The 22,478-nt window shown below is 37.2% G+C and overlaps 1 protein-coding gene across 1 annotated transcript in view; it reads right to left on the bottom strand.

Annotated features, from left to right (window-relative positions):
- Nucleotides 1-123: 123 nt before the first annotated feature.
- The window catches only part of ZNF41 (zinc finger protein 41), a 40,703-nt gene continuing 18,348 nt past the window's right edge, over nucleotides 124-22,478 (bottom strand). Inside the window, 4 exon segments of the mRNA XM_065914855.1 lie at nucleotides 124-4,873; nucleotides 4,875-6,906; nucleotides 16,990-17,085; nucleotides 17,348-17,468. Of these exon segments, the coding sequence (XP_065770927.1) occupies nucleotides 4,855-4,873; nucleotides 4,875-6,906; nucleotides 16,990-17,085; nucleotides 17,348-17,468 (2,268 nt within the window). The 3' untranslated portion in view covers nucleotides 124-4,854.

The following is a 22,478-nucleotide window of genomic DNA, read 5'->3' as shown; positions in this document are numbered from 1 at the left end:
TCACTTCAATGACCTTCATTAAACTTACCTAGTTGTGCAACCATCGCCACAGTCAAGTTCTGTAACATTTTTATCTCCCCAATGAGATTCCTCTTACTAATTAACAGTTAGTGATGATTCCCATTCTTTTTTTTATTAGTTGGAGGCTAATTACTAGCAAGCATCACCCTCAATGGTGAAAAATTGAAAGCATTTCCCTTGAAATCAGGAACAAGACAAGGGTGCCCACTCTCAGCAGACACCATGATTCCCATTCTTACCCCTATGGTCAGTAGCTCAGTCGTATCCTATCTGTGACCACATGGACTCCTCTGTCTATGGAATTTTCTAGGCAAGAATACTGGAGTAGGTTGCCATTTCCTTCTCCAGGGGGATCTTCCAGACAACCACTGATCTACAGAGCTTTATAGATTTTACTTTCGTGGGCATTTCATATAAATGCAATATTCAAATATAATACTATATGTTTTGCATTGCACTTCTTTCACTTAGCATTTTTTAAGTTCATCCATATTGTAGTATTTGTTTTTTTATTGCTGAATATACCATATTTTGTCTACTTGTAAGTTGATGGATATTTAGATTGTTTCTACTTTTCTGTCTTGTATGAATAAGGCTGTTATTAATATTCAAGTGCAAGCGTTTGTATGAACACATGTTATGTATCTTTTGGGTAGATAATAGAAGTGGCAGCACTGGGTCCTCTGGTAAATTTATCATCAACTTTTTAAGAAACTGCCAAACTTTTCCAAAATGGCTAAGTCATTTTAATACAGTCACACCAGAAATGTAGGAAAGTTCCTGATTTTCCCTATCTGTGCCAACATTTGTTATGACTATCTTTTCTTTATAGCCATTTTAGTACATATAAAGTGGTATCTCATTGTGGTTTTAGTTGCTGTTGCTTAGTCACTAAGTCATGTCTGACTCTTTTGTGACCCCATGGACTAGCCCACCAGGCTCCTCTGTCCATGGGATTTTCCAGGCAAGAATATTGGAATGGGTTGCCATTTGTTTCTTCACGGGATCTTCCTGACCTAGGGATTGAATTCACATCTCTTACATTGGCAGGCAGATTCTTTACCACTGAAGCCACTAGGGAAGCTTGTGGTTTTAGTTAGAATTTCTCTAATGCCTAATGATGTTGGGCATCTCTTCACATGTTTATTCATGTATATATATATATACATATATATATATATATATATACATACACACACACACACAAATATATATGCTGTGCTGTGCTTAGTTGCTCAGTCTTGTCTGACTCTTTGTGACCCTGTGGACCGTAACCTGACAGACTCCTCTGTCCATGGGGATTCTCCAGGCAAGAATACTGGAGTGGGTTGCTATGCCCTCCTCCAGGGGATCTTCCCAACCCAGGGACTGAACCCAGGTCTCCTGCATTGCAGGCGGATTCTTTACCATCTGAATCACCAGGAAAGCCCAAGAATACTGGAGTAGCTTAGCCTATCCCTTCTTCAGGGGATCTTCCTGACCCAAAAATTGAACCAGGGTCTCCGGCATTGCAGACAGATTCTTTACCAGATGAGCTACCAGGGAAGCTGGTAGCTTCCAAATATAGTTTACCAAATACATATCTCTTCAAATCTTCTGCCTGATTGTAAACTGGGTTGCGTGTCTTCTTTTTATTGAGTTGTAAGAGTTCTTTATATATTCCAGATACAAGTTCTTTATCAGATAAATGTTTGCTCCCAGTCTGTGCTTTGTGTTTTCATTTTCTTAATGGTATCTTTTGAAGTTTGAACCTTTTTGGTTTTGATGAAGTCTAATTTATCATTTTTTCTTTATGGATCATGCTCTTGGTGTTGCATTTAAGAATTCCTTGCCTAAAACAAGATCACAGAGATTTTTCTCCTGTTTTCTGCTAAACCTTTTGTAGTTTTAGCTTTTTTATTTCCATCTCTGATACATTTTGTTAATTTTTAATATGATCTGAAGTAAGATTTAGATTCATCTTTTTGAAAATGGATATGTAATCATTCCTGCACCAAATGTTGAAAAGACTTTTCTTTTCCCAATGAATTGCCTTCACATTTTTGTAAAAAACTATGTTTACCCTAAGTATCAGAGTTTATTCCTGGATTCTTTTCTATTCCATTGATCTCTATCTCTCTCCCTACACTAGTACTAAACTGTCTTGATTACTGTAATCAAGAAATTGGGAAGTTACTGTTCTTCTATTTTGCTTTTTGGTAAATTCTTATTTGCTATTTTTGGTCTTTTTTATTTCTATATAAATTTTAGGATTAGCTAATCAATTTCTGGGGAAGAAAGCCTGCTGGAAATTTGATAAAGTTGTATTCAATATGTAGATTATGTGCTTTATGTAATTTTTCTTTTTTTTTACCTTGTATATATAATACGGTAGGTTGCATCGACTGATTTTTGAATGCTGAAGCAAGCAGTCTTGCATCACTGGAATAAATCCCATTTGGTCATGATGTATAATCCTTTTATATGTTGCTGGATTCAATTTGCTAATATTTTGTTGCAGATTTTTACATCTATATTCACGAGAAATGTTGCTTGTACTTTTCTTGTGATACGTTTGTATGGCTTAAGTATCAGGGTAATCCTGGCCTCATAGAATTTGGGAGTGTTCCTTCCTCCTCTATTTTCTGAAAGATTCTACTCAAATGTTTAATGCACTCAACCAGTCAAACCATCAAGCTTTGGGCATTTTTGTGTGGGAATATTTAAAGTTACTAATTGCTTACTATTGTTGGTGAGATGTAAAATGGTACAGTCACATGAGAACCATGCATAAGTTTCAGATCTGAGATATCAGGCAACTGTCTTGGCAAGATACTATGGTGGGGTTGAAGGATAAGAAAATAAAAATTAAATCACACTGAGATATCACTATACATCCAGCATAATGGCTATAGTTTAAAAAAAAGATGGAAAATACCAAGTATTGACAAGGAGTAACTAGAATTCATATACTATGCTGGTGGGAGTGTACATTGGTGCAGTCACTTTGGAAAACTAGTTTCATAAACTAGCTGAGCATATGGATACAATATAATCTGGCAGTTCAACTCCTAGATATATGCCTAACAGAGTTCATAAATATGTTCACCAATAGATAGGTACTAAAATATTTATATAAGCACTATTTTCAATAGCTCTAAGCTGCAAACAACACGTCCATTAACAATAGAATGGATAAATATATTGTTGAATATTTACAGAGTGTAATTTAACATGACAATAAGGATGAATTATCTACAACTACATTTAGCGATATGGACAAATCTCACATTTATAATGTGAATGAAAGAAGACAGATACTTAAGAGTACATTACCAATATATGAAATATAACTACTGAATGAATTTATACAAAATACCAAGCAGACAAAACTATTTAAGTCAAGATAGTGCTTACCTAGTGGGGGAGGTGGACCTGGAAGGGAGAACAGGGAGTTTTTCTGGGGTGCTAGTCATGTTCTGTTTCTTGATCTGAGTGTGTTCAGTTTGTTAGAATTCATTGAACTGTATGCTTATGATATATGCATTTTCAGTATGCATTATACTTTAATTATAAAGTTTAAAAACAAAATAAAACTACATGATAGAAAGAAAGCCCCTTTTGAGTATTGTAAAATTTTTTTAATTAAAAACAAGAAAGTGTTTACATATCAGTGCTTAAAAGAAGCAGTGTTCTTTTTAGAGAAGTCTTCCAGTTATTCAACTATAATTATAATCATATCTTAGGCTAAATAACTAATGCAACATGACTTTATCCCATAGCAATCCACATAAAATTACTCTCAATGTGCACATAAAATGAATATATCAAATTAACTAACTTGGAAGAAAACCCACCATTTTATGTATTGAAACCCAATTTCTTAACTGTTGTTTTTCAAACAGGAATCCCAAAGAAAGCAGAAGCTTCAGTGGAAGTCCAGAGTGCTGGGGCTCAGTTTCATTGTCTTAGGTTCAGTTACTAAGGGGATTAGAAGTTTATGGTCTGCAGCTTACCTAAATGATAGCTTTGGGAGTACAGATTAGAAGGTATGCTCACTACTTTCAAGTGTGAATCACCTGCTGCCATGGCATGGAATTGATAAGGGAACAACTGCCACCTTTAGGCATATGTAACATTTAATAACTACATTCCTGTAACATAGGTTAGAGCTATGCTTAATTTGCCAATGCATAAAGTCAGAGATTAAATTTAAAAATTTTATTTCATATTTTAAAATATGGTGATGTCTCAAAGGGAAGAAAAAGAGCGCTTCCTCAGGGCAATCTTTTCTGTATCTTAAATGTCAATTATCAAAAAACTTCCAGCTTCTACTCATAGATCTATTAATATATCCCCAAATTGGTTTTTGCCTTGACTTCAATGCTTTAGAAGTGTTTGGACAATGAATGCTCTTCTCCCCACACTAGAAATTTGAAAAAAAAATTGGTCAGTATTGAGTAGTTTTACATTTTAGGGTGTGAAGAACAAATCAGTGCTGAATTTATAAAGCCCTTTATCCAAAAAGTGAAGCATAAGAGATTACAAGTCATCTCCTGGGGTCTCTATTTCTACCATTTGCAGGAGAATGAGAGTGTCTGTGAATCATGAAACCAACCAGGGCTATTGCTCAAATGCTTTACCAAAGTGGCTCCCTACACATATAATTGCATATCAACTTGTATTCCACCTGACTGAAGAATACTTGGCTTTGTTGACCTTCTGTTCACTTAAGCCATTTGTAGTCTGTCATATCTACTCCCCCTGTGCAATGATTGCAGCATCAGGCACTCCTTGTTGTCACTGTGAGACAGCTGATGCACATTCCATTATGATTTTCAGCTGAAGGTATTTTCAGTCACTGGATTTATAGTTTTTCTTCACTATGAGCTTTCTGATGTGTAATAAGATTTGATCTGTCTGTGAAGGCCTTCTGACATTGTGTGCAAGCATAAGCTTTCTTTCTTGTGTGAATTATCTGATGCATACTTAGTGTTGCTTTCTGGATGAAAGCTTTCCCACATTTACTGCATTCAAAGCGTCTCTCTCCAGTATGAGATTTCTGATGGATAGAGAGGCGTGACTTCCAGGTGAAGGTTTTTCCACAATCACTACATTTATAGGGTTTCTCTCTAGTATGGATTTTCTGGTGTGTTATGAGATTCGACCTGTCAGTGAAAGCCTTTCCACATTCAGCACATATGTTGGGTTTCTCTCCTGTGTGAATTTTTTGATGCACTCGGAGTTGTGACTTCTTTGTGAAGCATTTCCCACAGTCACTGCATTCATAAGGCTTCTCTCCAGTATGAATTCTATGGTGTGCAATGAAGTGTGATTTTTGGATGAAGGCCTTCCCACATTCAGGACAAGCATAGGGTTTTTCTCCTGTATGGATTCTCTGATGCACATTGAGTGTTGATTTCTGGATAAAGGCTTTTCCACATTCATTGCATTCATAGTGTCTCTCTCCAATATGAGATTTCTGATGTATTTTGAGGCGTGACTTCCATATGAAGGCCTTTCCGCAGCCATTGCATTTATAGGGTTTCTCTCCAGTATGAGTTTTCTGGTGTTTAATGAGATTTGACTGATCGCTGAAAGCCTTCCCACATTCGGCACACATATATGGCTTTTCTCCAGTATGAGTTTTCTGATGTGTAGTGAGATTTGTCCTATGAGTAAAGACCTTTCCACATTCTGTGCATATATAGGGTTTTTCTCCTGTATGAATTCTTTGATGCACATGGAGCTGTGATTTCTTAATGAATGATTTTCCACAGTCACTGCATTCATAAGGTTTTTCTCCAGTATGAATTCTCTGATGTGTATTGAAATGGGATTTCTGGATGAAGGCCTTTCCACATTCAGTGCATATATAGGGTTTTTCTCCTGTGTGAATTCTCTGATGCATCCTGAGTGCTGATTTTCTTGTGAAGGCTTTCCCGCATTCACTGCATGCATAGTGCTTCTCTCCAGTATGAGTTTTCTGATGTATACTGAGGTCAGAATTCTGAGAAAATCCTCTTCCACATTCATTGCATTCATAAGGTTTTTCTCCTGTATGAATTCTCATATGTCTAAAGAGATATGATCTGTGGAAAAAGGCTTTTCCACATTCACTGCATTTATAGGGTTTCTGTCCAGTATGAATTTTCTGATGTGTAATGAGGTTTGACCTGAGGGTAAAAGCCTTCCCACATTGAATACATATAAAAGGTTTCTCTCTTGTGTAAACACTTTGAGGTACCTCAATTTGTAGCTTCTGAGTGAAGATATTCTCATCCTTATTGCATTCATGGGATTTTTCTCCAGCATGAATTCTCTGATGCTCAAAAAGATGTGACTCCTGGGTAAAGGTCTTCACATATTCAGTACATACACAAAGTTTCTCTCCAGTATGAATTTTCTGATGGTGGGCAAGAACTTGTTTGTGGTCAAGATGTTTTTCACATTGATTAAGTTCATAGGAGCTTGCTCCTGTATTAGCATTCTCATTCTTAGTAAAGGAAGAGCTATGTGCAAAATTGTTACCATTTCCAAAAATCTTATCAAAGTTCTTTGTTGCATTGCTTTTATTGTGATTATATAAATTTAAAGTATGCTTCAAACTTTTTCCAAATGTATCAAAGTTATGGAGTCTTTTAATTGAAGGAACAAGCCTGGTACTCACATGAATTATTTTTTCAATGTTTTTAAATTCATAGTCCCTCTCCTTAGTCAATACTTTCACATGACTTAAAGGGTTATTTTGGTTTTCTTGATTTCTTTCTAGCTGGTCATTACCTTGCCACAGTTCTTCTAAAATGGAACACAAAGAATCTTTTCCTATGGATTGACCAATTTTCTCACAGTGGAATGAAACTTCTCCAGAAATTATCTGTTGTTGAGTTTGCCCAATATCCTCATCTAAAAAGAAAGAAAAAAATGAAAATGACTTCAGAACAGTTATCATGAAGTTTGAACAGGATGAACAAAGAAATGGAAGAGTCCATATGACAATAATGAAAATTCTTCTAGAACACTTAATATATGCAAAACAATTATATACCATTTATTATGTACCCAGTACTATTTCCAAATGTTTTACACAAAATAGCTCATTTAATCTTCACTAAACCCTAATGGGTAGCTATCATTATCAATCATGTTTCACAGATGAGAGAACAGAAGCACAGAGAGGTTATGTAAATTGCTGAAGATCAAATAGCTAAATAAGTAAGAGATGGGGTTTGAACCTTGGGAATCCATATCCACTATGTAGGAAGTCAGGAGAGTGAGTAGGGTAATCAGAAGAAGAAACTGAAGTCTGTTATGGGTGAAGCATGAAAGGAAGAAATATTCCAGAATGCATGTCCTTATTATACATTAGCTCTAAAAACTTAATAATCTCTCTGCTTCCTTTTGTTTTTCCCTCTGAATTATTATGAGCATCTCCATTAAATTTATAGTCCTCAAATACCAATTCCTCTATATCTATAGGAAAAACATATGCTTTCAACAACTGTCAAATAAGGCAAGCCATCCATCTATGGTACAGATTGCAAGCCATCCACCAGTTATCTATTCACCTCTTCTTTTACAGAAATAGAACATAGCTGGGCATTGCCTTTATCAGTCTCACTTTGTTCTTACCAGTAGAGTGTGAGCAGAAGTGAAATTTGCTGCACCTAGGCCAGGCCTTAAGATAGTGGGCAAACCTCCATTTCTCCCTTCCCCAGCCCAGAGGACTCAACAATGACCCAATATCAACTACCCAGCTGACAACAATGGCCTAGGAGATGGCAGAGCAATAACTTGGAACATGGTTCCCGAATAACCCAACAGGATCAGAGTTGATTTGTTGAATGGACCCATTCACCTGAGATTGCTTATGTAAGAGAGGATATAGCTATATTAAGCTTGTTGCTTTGCTCCTCTGTGCATATTCAAAACGTATTGCCCTTGATATCAGCTCTAATTTCAGTACACCTCTAGGGAAGTGTATAAATGAATGCCTGTTATGAATGTATAAAGCAGATATGGTACCACTCATACTGATACTCAATTTGGCACAATTCTGTTATAACATAAGGAATTAACACACAAAGGCTGAAATTATGAACATTTCATGTAGTTATCTTCCCTTTCTAAATATAATCTATGGTCTTTTGAATTCCTCTGAGCATACACTTGGAGAATCCTTCTGAAAGAGAACAAAGTACCTTCCTCTGACTCTCTCCAAATTCAATAAATTTAAGTTTAATAAATATTCTCCATGCTTTGCTTCAGAAAAATTGAAGAATAAGTGCTCCAGCTATCAATTTATTGCCTTTTAACCCCGAATCACACCTCCTTGCCCACTCTACAAAAATGGATCTGAGTCTCTTTTCCTTTGGTAGCTGGCATGATGTTGAACCTTGTCAATACAGGGTGATGGAGAAACACTGGAAAAAGGGGTTTTGCTTCCTGGTTCTAGTGAGCTCACTCAGCAGGCTCCTCCAGCAAGGGCAGCTTGTTTAGCACCAGGCTGCAGAAGTGTGGTGGCTTCAGCAGCATCTGGCTCCTGATGCACATGCAGTTTCCCAGGCACTTAGATCTTGAAGTGCAGGTGATTTCTTTAGCACCCAACTCCTGCTGCTCCTATGGCTTCCCAAGAACCCAGCTTCTGCAATTCTTTGCAGCCAGAAGCACCCAGCACTTCTGGCACTCCTCTCAAATGATTTGCAGTGGAATATTTCCAATGAGACACTGCCCCATGATCAGCTTTTTCTGGAACCAAAGAGGACAGGTTTCCAGCAAGTTCCACCAGCGCAGCACAATAGCAACTCTTCTGCCATGCCATGAGCCATGGATATGCCCTCCCTATACGGTCTGTATTCATCTGTGGGAAGCAGAGAAGGCTCTTCTTTGGGTGTTCCTTCATAGCCCTTGAGGTACTCTCACACACTCATCTGCTATTTCTTTATTCATTAGAGTTCTCTTTACTCTTGCTGGCTAATCCCTTATTACTTCAGTCCCACAATAGCCAATAATTAATGCTAAACTTTTCCTGTTCAAGTTAGTATGTGGTTTCTTGCCCTGATTAGGCCCTAAGTTATGCAATAAGAAACTGGCTTTCTTTCTTCGTGTAAGAATGGATTTTTTAAAAAATTCTTTTTTCATTATGGTTTATCATAGGCTATTGAATATAGTTCCAAGTGCTATACAGTAGGACCTTGCTATTTTTCCATCCTATATATAATAGTTTGATCTGCTAATCCCAAACTCCCAGTCCACCCGTCCTCCACCTGGCAACCACAAATATGTTCTCTATGTCTGTGAATCTGAGAAGTAGGCTCTTAATTCTGGGAGCTTTCTAAAAACATACAAGTAAAAGCCTTAGTTGGGGGCCTACCTGGTGGCTCAGATGTAAAGAATCCACCTGTAATGCAGGAGACCCAGGTTTGATCCTTGAGTTGGGAAGATCCCCTGGAGAAGGGAATGGCTACCCACTCCAGTATTCTTACCTAGAGAACTCCATAGACAGAGGAGATGGCAGGCTATATATATAGTTCATGGGTCTGCAAAGAGTCAGATATGATTGAGCAACTAACACTTCACACAAAAGCCTCAATTACCACACAGCCTAAAATCCTATGTTTTCCCTGAGTTCCTGTGGGATGGAGGATGAGAAAAAAGAAAAAGCCATACATTCTGGAATACTTAAGAGCAATTTCATGAAATAGTGAAATCTGATCACAAGGTGAAAATGTATCATCTGGATAGAGAGAGCACAAAGTAGGATCAGATTAGGGAAACACTATCAAATACGGCAGACATCAAGAAGACATTAAAAATGTACACCAAAAGAAACAATTAACAAAATGAACAGGCAACCTCTGGAATGGCAGAAGATATTTACAAATCATATATCTGATAAGGAGTTAATAAGCAAAATATATAACGAACACACACAGCTCAATAGCAAAAAAGCAAAAACAAAAAAGCCAAACAAACCAATTAAAATGGGCAGAGAAACTGAATTCACATTTTTCCAAAGAATCTGTGCAAATGACCAATAGTTACATGAAAAGGTGCTCAATATCAGTAATCCTCAGGGAAATGAAAGTCAAAACCACAATGGATATCATTTCACATCTATTAGAATGGTCATTATCAAAAAGACAAACAATAGCAAGTGTTGGCAAAGAGGTGGAGAAAAGGGGACCCTTGTGCACTGCTGGTGGGAGTGTAAATTGGTGCAGCCACTGTGAAAAACAGTATGGAGGTTCCTCAAAAAATTCAAAGTAGACCCACGATTCCACTTCTGGGCATATATTCAAAGGAATTGAAATCAGGATCTCTCAGAGATATCTGCTCTTCCCATGTTCACTAGAGCATTATTCACAACAGCAAGTTATGAAAACAACCCAAGTGTCTATCAACACTGAATGGATAAAGATGTGGTGTACATATAAAATGGAATATTACTAATATCATATATGAAAAAGAAGGACATTGTACCATATGCTACAACTTGGCTGAACATTGAGGGCATCATGCTAACTGAAATAAGTCAGAGAAAGACAAATATTGCATGGTATTATCACTTGTATATGGAATCTATAAAAGCCAGACTCAGAGAAACAGAGTAGAGTAGTGATTCCTGAGGACTGGAGGGTGGAGAGAACGGGGAAATATTGGTCAAAGAGCACCAACTTCCAATTACGAGATGAACAAGTTCTGGGAACCTATTATGCAGCACGGGGACTATAGATAATGATATTGTATCATATCCTTGAATGTTGCCTAGAGAGTAGATCGTAAATGTTTTTACCACAAAAAAGAAATAGTAACTGTGATAAGATGGAAGTGGTAGCTAACCTTATGGTGGTAATCAGTTTGCAATATATAAATGTATCAAATCATTTATATATCTGAACTGAAAGAGTTGATAATATTAAGATGTTAATTCCCCTCCAAACTGATTAAATTTAATCACAATCAAAACTCACTTTCATAGCAACAAAAAAATGACTATAAAATTCAAATGGATACACAAAGTACTTACAGTAGCCAAAAGAATTTGAAAAAGAACAAACTTGGAGGACTAATACTACATGATTTAAAATTTATTACTTAGCTACAGTAATCAAGACTGTGTGGGAATGGTGTAAAGACAGATGAATACTTCAGTGGAGCAGAATGAAGGGTCTAGTAAGAGACCCACACACATATGACAACTGATTATCAATAAAAGTGCAAAGGCATTTCAGTTGAAAGGATGGTTTTTAAATAAATGATGCTGAAATGATTGAATAGCTATGTGCAAAAACAAAAAACAAACACAAAACTTTGATCCATACTTTAAATTACATACAAAAATTAATGCAGGAGGGAGGTGGGAGGGGGGATCGGGATGGGGAATACATGTAACTATATGGCTGATTCATGTCAATGTATGACAAAACCCACTGAAATGTTGTAAAGTGATTGGCCTCCAACTAATAAAATAATATTAAAAAAAAAAAAAAAATTAATGCAAAACGCATCATAGAACTAAATGTAAAACCTAATTTTTCTGTGACCTTGGATTAGGTGAAGATTTCTTAGATGCAATACCAAAAGCACAATCCATAAAACAAGAAAAAAGATAAATTAGACTTTGTTAAAACTTTAAATGCCCCATGAAAGATATTGATAAGAAAATAAAAAGAAAAAATTTGCAAAACACATATCTGATAAATAACTTGTGTCCTGAATATACAATGAACTTTAAAACTCAACAATAAGAAAACAATGTTTCCTATAGAAACTAGGCAAAAGATTTATAAAAACACTTCACCAAAGAAGATATATAGATGTCAAATATTAGATATTATGGAAATACTAATTAAAACCTCAGTAAGATACAACTATCTTACTGTTAGAATGGCTAAAATTTTTTAAATGGACAATTCCAAGTGCTGGTGAGAATGTAGATCAACTGGAACTCTCATACATAGCTGGTTAGAATTTAAAATCGTATAGTCATTTTGGAAAACAATTTGGCAGTTTTTAATAAAGTTAACATATCCTTATTATACAACCCAGCAGTCTGACTCATAGATATTTACCCATGTGAATGAAAACTCATCATCACATAAAATATGTAAACATATTTATAGCATCTTTATTCATTATCACCCAAACTGGAAACTATCCAAATATCCTTCAGATTATTGAAGATGGCAGAGTAGAAGGGTGTATGCTCATCTCCTCCTGTGAGAGCACTGAAATCACAACTAGATGTTAAACCGTCATTAACAGGAGGACACTGCAACCCACCAAAAAAGATACTCCATGTCCAAAAACAAAGAAGCCACAACAAGATAGTAGGGGGATTGCAATCAGGATAAAAATCAAATCTTATACCCACCAGGTGGGCAACCCACAAACTGGAGAACAATAATACCAAAGAAGCTCTCCCACTGTTGTGAAGGTTCTGAGCCCCATGTCAGGCTTTCCAGCCTGGGGATCTGGCAAAGGGACTAGGAATCCCCAGGGAATCTCACATTGAAGGGCAGTGGGATTTGACTGCAGGACTTACACAGGACTGGGGGAAACATACTCCACTCTTGGAAGGCACACACAAAATCCTGTACACAGCAGGACTTAGGGGAAAGGAGCAGTGACCCCACAGGAGACTGAACCAGACATACCTGCTAGTGTTGTGGGATCTCCTCTGCAGGTGTGGGTCGGCAGTGGCTTTCTATGGGGATGGGGGCACTGGAAGTAGCAGTCCTGGGAGTTACCCCTTGGTGTGAACCCTCTTGGGAGTTTGGCATTCGTCCTACCATAGAGCTTGGGTTGGGTCGCCACAGCCTAAACAACTACCAGGAGGGGAGCACAGCCCTTACCCATCAGCAGGCAATCAGATTAAAGTTTTACTGAGCACAGCCTGCCCACCAGAGCAAGACCCAGTTTTTCCCACCACCAGTCCTTCCCATCAGGAAGCTTGCACAAGCCTCTTAGCCTCATCCACTGGAAGGCAGACAGAAGAAACAGAACTACAGTACTGAAGCCTCCAGAATGAAAACCACAATCACAGAAAGTTAATCAAAAAAATGCAAAGGCAGAGGATTATCTCCCAGATGAAGGAATAAGATAAAACCCCAGAAAAACAACTAAACACAGTGGAGATAGGCAACTTTCCAGAAAACGAACTCAGAATAATGATAGTAAAGATGACCCAGGATCATCCAGGATTTTGGAAAAAGAATGGAGAAGATGCAAGAAATGTTTACCAAAGACCTAGAAGAACTAAAGAACAAACAGAGATGAACAATACACTAGAAGGAATCAATACAGAATAACAGAGACAGAAGAATGGATAAGTGACCTGGAAGACAGAATGTGGAAATCACAGCCACAAATATAGAAATATAGAAAAAGAATACAGAAAAAGAATGAAAAGAAATGAAGACAGCCTAAGAGACCTGTGGGACAACATTAAACACACCAACATTCACAATATAGAGTCCCAGAAAGAGGAGAGAGAGAAAGAACCACGAAAATATTTGAAGAGATAATAACCAAAAACTTCCCTAACATGGGAAAGGAAATAGTCAACCAAGTCCAGGAAGCACAGAGAATCCCAAGCAGGATAAACCCAAGGAGGAACACACCAAGACACATACTAATCAAACTGACAAATATCCTTCAGTTGGTGAATGGATGAACTGTGGTACATCCATGCTATGGAATACTACTCAGCAATAAAAAGGAATCAAGCTATGGAAAACACAACAGTAGGAGTAAGTTTGAATGCATTATGCTAAGTAAAAGAAGCCAGACTCAAAAGGCTTCATACTGTATGATTCCATTTATATGACATTCTGAAAAAGACAAAACTAGAGAGACAGAAAAGAGATCAGTATTTTCCAGGTCTGTAAGCAGTGGGAAGGAGTGACACAATAAAGGATCTGAGGTAATTTTTGTTCTATATCGTGGTGGTTACATGACTGTATGCATTTGTCAAAACTCATAGAATTATTATTTTATTTTGTCCACACTCTGAGGCTTGTGGGATTTTTATTCCCCGACCAGGAATTGAACTCAGGCCTTCAGCAGTGAAAGCACTGGGTCCTAGCCACTGAACTGTCAGGGAATTCCCCAAAACTCATAGAATAATTAATAAAAATAAACCTCATAGAATCATAAGATATGTTAAAAGTGGAATTGTGCAAAGGTTATACAAAACATACAGACACACGTTTGAATTGGAAATACATGGCCATGTTGTTTGTCTTTTTGAATGAACAGTTATATGTGAGTAATATTAGGATTTTTTTCATAAAGCTAATGTCAAAATAAATAAAAAGATTTTAGGCAATGAAATCTGTCATTAGCATTTGAAGTGAACTAATAAAAAGAATGGAATCAGCAACTATAATCAGTAATAGAAAAATTATAATCCAGGCATAAGAAAATATGGAGCTGGTTTTGGATGGAACTGAGAGGGTAACAGGCAGGAAGGCTAGGGGTCTCCAAACGGAGGAAATAGGCTGCAAGTGTCAGACATTTTTTATCTCTGTCTTAAGCTGCAGGAGGAAACAAACTATAAGTGTCAGGTTTTTTCCTTTTTCTATACAAATTTAAAAGGGGGTTTCTTTTAAAATTCTGTGCTGCCATGACAACACCTGGTTCCACATGAATTTAACTTTTCTCAAATGTTGAGCTTATGGAAATGTTTTTCTTAAGCTATGTTAATGAATGTATTTACCCTAGACTCTGTTTTTATTCAAGTCAGTTCTGTCTAAGCCTCAGAACCGACTTGACAAACCAGTATGTTTTACTCATGCAAATGTTCTCTTAAGCTATGTTAATGAGCCTATGTCTTTGCTTGGAAACGTGCCTTTCTTCAAGATTCATGTCAATTGTTTTATGGCTCGGGACAACTCACCTTGTGCCAATATTATCTCAAAATGCATGTTGTGGGTGAGGGGCCTGGTGCCAGTCTCTGAGTTTTGAGACATTTCCTTTCTCTAATTAGCAGCTTGCTTAGTTCAGTTCAGTCTCTCAGTCATGTCCGACTCTTTGCTGGTAGCTATATAACTTCCGGCTAAAGACTAGAAGCTTTCTCTCTTTTATACTTTAATAAAACTTTATCACACAAAAGCTCTGAGTGATCACACTGACCCTGGATTGAATTCCTCTCCTCCAGAGGTCAAGAATCTTGGCATCTTTAACGGCTCAGCAACAACCTTTCAGAACTAAGAAGATGGGGACTAAGAAGATGAATTGAGAACTAAAAATGATATTTGCAAAAATGAAAAAGCAGTAGGAACTGTAGAGTGATTAATTTAAAATGACAAAGATTTAAGAAACACTGACAGAATATGACAAAAGTTGGAAGGTGAGAATGGCTTTTGATATATGAGGTAATGATTTCAATTTCTGATATACTGAGTAGTAAGAGAAACATCTCAAGGGAACTTTCTGAGTAGCTGAATATAGTACTAAAAAGTACTAGGGAAAAACAGACTTGAGATGTCAAAAGCAGAGTCATCAGAATTTCAGGATGGATGAATCCCTGCATATATATAAGACTGGTGAACAGTAGACAGTCTCCATAGGGCAATCTCATTTATAAGGATAAAGAGGAGATGCCTGGAAAAGTGAGAAAATAAAAAAACTGGGTGCAAATCAGTATGAACCCAAGTAAATTTAATCAAAACAAGGGGAAGATTAGCAAGGTCACTCAAAGGGGCGAAACTCAAGAGACCACAACAGGTCACTGACGAAATGCTCAAACTAAGTACTGGAGAAATGAGAAATAAAAAATGAGATTCCACTTTATACCCACTGTTGGCCAAAAAATGAGAAACTTTGGTGCTATTAATTGTTGGCAGAAACTTGAGGAAAGCAAGAATCCTGTGCCCTACCCTGGGAGTATAGATTAGTGTAGCCAATTCAAGAAGAATACAGTGGTGCTTGGTCAAATTCAGGATGAGAGTATACAATGATCAGGCAAACCCTCTTTTCTATATACATACCTGAGAAAATCTCACACTCTATAAAGGAACATTTGTGTAGAAATTTATTGTAGAATTGTTTATCTTAGATGGGCATTAATGAAAACTTAGGTTCCACCATTGGATGAATGGTTCAATAAGATGTGGTCCCGGCACACTGTGGGATACTATGCAGCATAGTATTCTACTGTAAAAGACCCAGATGTTGGAAAAGATTGAAGGCAAAAGGAAAAAGGGGTGGCAGAGGATGAGATGGTTAGATAGCATCACCAACTCAATGGACATGAATCTGAGCAAACTCCAGGAGATAGTAAAGGACTGGAGAGCCTGGCATGCTGCAGTCTATGGGGTCACAAAAAGTTAGACACGACTTAGTGGCTGAGCAACAACCACAAGTAACCTCATACTTTAGGCTTTAAGAGAATACCACACAAATTCAAAGATCAAATACATTAGATGTGTTACCAGTGGGAGGAGGCATAAGGGATGGATATGAGAAATTAGAATAAAAGGGAAGAAAAATCAAAATACCTGAATGTACAAGGAAAGAACCTAAGATAAGAGGGTGGGAGTGGAGTCGGAAGAATAAAAGTTCCCAGGTAAGACAGTTTCCCAGGTAGCACTAGTGATAAAGAATCCACCTGCAATGCAGGAGACATAAGAGACATAAGAGACACGGGTTCAATTCCTGGGTCGGGAAGATCCCCCAGAGAAGGAAATGGCAACCCATTCCAGTAAGATAGGGTGCTATATATGTGCTGGTACAGAGGGTACGGAGGTCAGAGACAGTTCTTTTATCAAAAAGCAAAGAAGACAGTGGATATTGGCGAGGGTCATACTTGGGAGTTGGCCTTCTGTTTTGGCCTTCTGGGCTTCTGTTAACTCTCTCCAAGTGACTGCAAAAGTTTAGAGCCTTCAAGACAGGTTATCTTCAGAGCCTTTCAAAGGTATCAGCCTCTCCTAGAAAAACAGATCTACTCTACATCCCCCATTTTCTCAGGTCACACTTACTCACCTGAGCAGCTGTGATGTGGAGTTTCTTTCTCCAATGTCCATGACTCCTCTCCTTGCTCCAGTCTGAAGATGACTTCTGGTTTGGGAACTTGGTAACCTGTGAACAGGACATGATACAGGATTGGGTCCAGTTAATTGGGTTTCTAGGCCTTTCAACCATGCTTCTATTTGTTCTTCAGGAAAGTAATCCCATTCCCTGAGAATACAGTAATAATCACAGAAGTGCAAAAGGACTGAAGAATCTCAGGCAAATCAAAGATGACACTTACACACTTTAGATGCCCCAGAGCTTTCAGCAGCAGAGAACGGAGGCAGCCTCTCTGAGGCCCCCGGAAAGTGCAGAGGGCAGCTGTGCTTACCCACTGCGCACAGGTGGCTGTAGGTCTCCAGTGTCACATCCCGGTACAGGCACCGCTGAACAGGGTCCAAGTGCTGCCACTCCTCCTGGCTGAAGTCCACGGTGACATCCTCGAATGACACCTGTAAAAATATAGTCCCATTCAAGATGACATGGTGAGCACTGGGCGATGGAGGGAAGAGGACTAGGAAGTTAGCTCTTTCTAATGATTTTTACCATAATGTATCATGTAGGGTTTTCACTCAGCACCCAGTTTTGCATTTTATTTTGTGAGAGAAAAACACATTAAAGTATCTTGACATTCACTATGTATTACATTCATTCACTTATTCATTCAGTCCCTGTTTTTTAAAAAATAAGGATTAAAATAGGCTCCCTTTAAGTCCTCAAGTTAATGTAGAAACTATATATGTAATACATTTATTGGTTGATTATGTGCCAGCCAATGGCAACATAGAATTGACTAAAATAAAAAACAACTTGAAAAAAAAAAACTTGGACAACCAACATAAGAAGATACAAAGGGGTCTAAAAGGCATTTCAAAGAAATGTAATGAGAGGAAAAGCAAAACAGTAAAACCTTTAATAGGTAACAGGAAGAAAACAGTATAGATGAATATCTTCATGATCTTGGATTGTGAAAATAATTCTCAAACAGGACGCAAAAAACACTAACCATAAAGAAAAGATTGATATCTGTCTACAATAAAGTTTAAAATTTCTATTTTTAAAAGACCATATTATAAGATAAAAAAAAGAAAATTCACCAAATAGAAGATATCTCCAATAAATATTACTGGCAAAGGGCTCCTATCTAAAGAAATGTAAAGAACTCTTAGAAACCAATTTTAAAAAAAGAGGTCACCTAGTAGAAAAGTGGGCAAAAGATTTGAACAAGCATTTTATGAAAGAGGAAATGTAAGGCATTAATAAACACAAAAAGAGTTCAACCTCCTTAGTAACCAGAGAATGTACATTCAAGTAATGAGTTACCATTACACAACTTCTACAATGTCTTCAATGAAGAAGACTGGCAATATCAAGGATGTGGAGAAAACGTACCCTTAGATACAGCTGTTGAGAAGGTTAATTGGTACAGCCACTGTGGAAAAGAATTCCTGAAAAAACTAAAAACAGAACTACCAAATGATTCAGCAGTTCCACTCCTGGGTATATATCCAAAGAAAATTAAAACACTAATTTGAAAAAATATGTGTGCTCCAATGTTCATAGCAGCACTATTTAGAATATCCAAGGCATAGAGGCAACCCAAGTGTCCATCTGCAGAGGAATGGATAAAGAAGATGCAGTAATACACACACACACACACACACACAGTGGAATACTACTCAGCCATAAAAAAGAATGAAATTCTGCCATTTGCAACAACATGGATGGACTTGGAGGGTATTAGGATAAGTGAAGTAAGTCAGACAGAGAAAGCCAAATACTGTATGATATCACTTATACGTGGAATCTAAAAAATAAAACAAACTAGTGAATATAACAAAACAGAAACAGACTCACAAACATAGAGAATAAGCTAGTGTTTGCTGGTGGGGAGAGGGAAGTGAGGAGGGGCAAAGTAACGGGCAGGGATTAAGAGGTACAAACTACTATGTATAAAATACATAAGCAACAAGGATATATTGCACAGCACAGAGAATACAGTCAATATTTCATAATAACTATAAATGGAGTATAATCTTTAGAAACTGTGAATCATTATGTTGTACGCCTGAAACATTTATTACAAATCAACTACACCTCAATAAAATTTTTTTTTAATATTATTTTATTAGTTGGAGGCCAATCACTTCACAACATTTCAATGGGTCTTGTCATACATTGACATGAATCAGCCATATAGTTACACGTATTCCCCATAAAATTTTTTTAAAGACTGGAAATATGAAGTGTTGAAGAAAACACTGTGCAATGAGAACTCTCATATGTCTTATGGAGGCGTAAATTGGTACGACCACATTGGAAAGCATTTCGGCTTCACCTGGTAATGTTGAAGCATGCATATCCAAGGACACAGTAATTCCATCCATGGAAATATGCCCAACTGGAATATGTGCTCATGTGCAACAAGAGGCATGTCCAAGAGTATTTACAGCAGCATTATTCAAAATGTATGTAATATTTCATGATAAAAAGTTTTAAGTTAACAGTAACATAACAGTACCTACTTTGTGGGAAAATATCAAGGATATTTTCTTAGTTGCTTTTATCTGTGTAATCTCTAAGCATATACCACACACCCACCAACCAATCAAGACTGGTTTTTTGGATAGGGAGATCTGTAGGATTGGGGGAGAGAACCATACGAATGTATTACTTATTTAAAAATTAAGTTAAAATTTACCAATGGGTCCAAAATGGAATAGACAGAATTCTCCCGATTTCTGGTACTAAGTACAGCTATGATCTCTGGACATTACATATTAAACAAGGAAGACTGTCACTTGGAAAGAAGGATGTTACCTGGTTAGGGACCTTGGAACCTGAGGAGTGATGCAGTGGTGATTTCCCTGAGTTTTCTTTTTGTTCCATGAATCTTGGACTCGGTGATGGAGAATTTGGCAATCCAGAATGCCAAATGGTGCAGATAAAAAACAGCACCAAGAAAGTCTGCTCTCTCTAGCTAAAGTACCAGGAAAGGGGCAATGTAACAAGGGAGAAAAATTTAGATAATTACTGCCCCATCCCCATTCCCATCAGCAAAGGCTGAACAGGGAGTCCTGGTTTTCATCCCTGCCTGGGAATAATGAGGCCCCTCCCTGAAAATTTAGGCCACTGTAAATTTGGGGGAGGTCCTGAACTTCTATTCCCAACCCAGTAATAAGGTGCCTTTTTTGTCTCCCCAAGAGGGTTGTGTCAGAGATAGTCTGGTGCGGAGCATGAAATTCCACATCCACCCAGCAGCAGCAAGATGCTTGTCCCCTCTGGGGTGTCAAAGGAAGCCAAGTAGGGACCTGAACTTCCACCTCCACTTGGCAGTAAAAAGGAGATTCTCCTTTTTTTTGTAGAACAGTATTGGAGGGAGCTTGCTAAAAAACAGGATTTAAATAGTATCCAGAATCTCAAGAGTTCTCAAAATATCCAGGACATAACTGAAAATCAGGCATCATGTGAAGAAGCAAGAAAATCTCAACTGGAATAAGAAAAGACTGAGATAACACAGATGTTAGAATTATCAACATTGTAAAGTAGCCACCATAAAAATGCTTCAATGTATTTAAATAGTCTCATAATAAAAAAGGATATAAAGAAGAACAGAATGAAAATTTCAGAACTGAAAAATATATAACTAAAATTTTAATACTCAAAGGATGAGCTCAACAGCAGAATAGAGAGGACAGAGGAAAGAATTAGAGAACTTGATAAAACAATAGAAATGATCCAATCTGAAGAACAGAAAGAAAATTGATGGGAAAAAATGAGCAGAGCCTCAGGGAAATCTGAGACTATAATAAAAGATTTGGCATTCATGTCATCAGAGTCCCAGGGGAGAGGAGAAAGTATGGGGCTGAAAAGTATTTGAAAAAATTATAGCTGAAAATTTCTCAAATTTTGTAAAAGATATAAACAAAGTTTCAGGATGCTGAGTAAACCCCAAAAGGATAAGCCAAAGAAATTATACCAAGACACATTATAGTCAAACTTCAGAAAACTAAAGACAAAGAAAAAATCTTGAAGTCAGCAAGAGAGAAATGATACCTTACCTATAGGGGAAAAAAACATTGACAGCATCTGAAACCTTGGTAGAGAGAAGTGGCACAACATTTTTCAAGTGCTGAAAGAAAAGAACTGTCCACTCTGAGTTTCATACCTGGCAAAATTATCCTTAAGAAATAAAATATCATGGCAAATAAATATATGAAAAGATGCTTAGCATCATTGATTATCAAGGAAATGCAAATCAAAACTACAATGAGATACTACCTCATACTCATTAGGATGGTGAGATCCAAAAACTCAGATAATAACAAGTGCTGGTGAGGATTTGGAGAAACTGAAAACTTCACACACTGCTGGTGGGAATGTAAACTAGTGTGGCTGCTTTAGAAAACAGTCTGGCAGTTCCTCAAATGATTAAACAGAAATTCTACTCCTAGGTGTATGTATACTTGAGATAAATGAAAATATATGTCCACATAAAAACATGTACATGGCAAAAACCACTACAATATTATAATTAGCCTCCAACTAATAAAAATAAATGAGAAAAAGAAACATATACACAAATGTTTACAGGCAGTATTACTTATAACAGCCAAAGGGTGGAAACAATCCAAATGTACATTGGCTGATAAACGAATAAACAAAATGTGGTACACTTGAACAATGGAATACTATTCAGCAATGAAAAGGAACGAAATACTGATACATGTTACAACATGTCCATGCTACACTTCTTCCCTCTTTGCCTACTTACATATATACCTACTGAGCTATCATATGGACTGGTGACTTTCTAGTTTATTTGGTGGGTTATAACCTATTATTATCATGATTTATTTTGCTATTCAAATTGTCCCAGACTTGGCCAGAGGGAGTTCCTTGAAAACATTATGCTGAGTGAAAGATGTCAGACACAAAGATCACATGTTATATGATTAATTAATGTGAAATGTCCAGAATAGTGAAGTCTATAGAGACAGAAAGCATATTAGTGATTGCTTACTGTTGGAGGAGGCAGGGAGGTGAGGTGGAGGAGAGTGATGGCTAAAGGGTATGAGGTTTCTATCTGAGGTGATGAAAATGTTCTAAAATTGATTTCAGTGATGGTTGCACATATCCATAAACATACAAAAAACACTGAATTGGACACTTTAAATGAGTAAATTATATGGTAGGTGAATTATATCTGAATAAAGCTGTTACTAAGAAGACACAAAGGGAGAAATCAAGATATTCTCAGATGAAGGAGAACTAAGAAAATCTGTTGGCAGCAGATGTACCCTTAAAGGAAGCTTTTTAAACAGGAAGGAGATGATAAAAGAAGTCTTGCAACATCAGGAAAGAAGAAAAATGGAAAAAGAAAAAATATGAATAAATACAATAGACTTTTCTTTTCCTGCTGGGTTTTCTAAATTACATTTGAAGGTCAAAGCAAAAAGTAT

This window comes from Muntiacus reevesi, chromosome X, assembly GCF_963930625.1.
Source record: "Muntiacus reevesi chromosome X, mMunRee1.1, whole genome shotgun sequence".
In the NCBI taxonomy this organism is placed as follows: domain Eukaryota; kingdom Metazoa; phylum Chordata; class Mammalia; order Artiodactyla; family Cervidae; genus Muntiacus; species Muntiacus reevesi.
The sequence above is the reverse complement of the archived record's forward strand: the minus strand, read 5'-3'. Positions and strand labels throughout refer to the sequence as shown.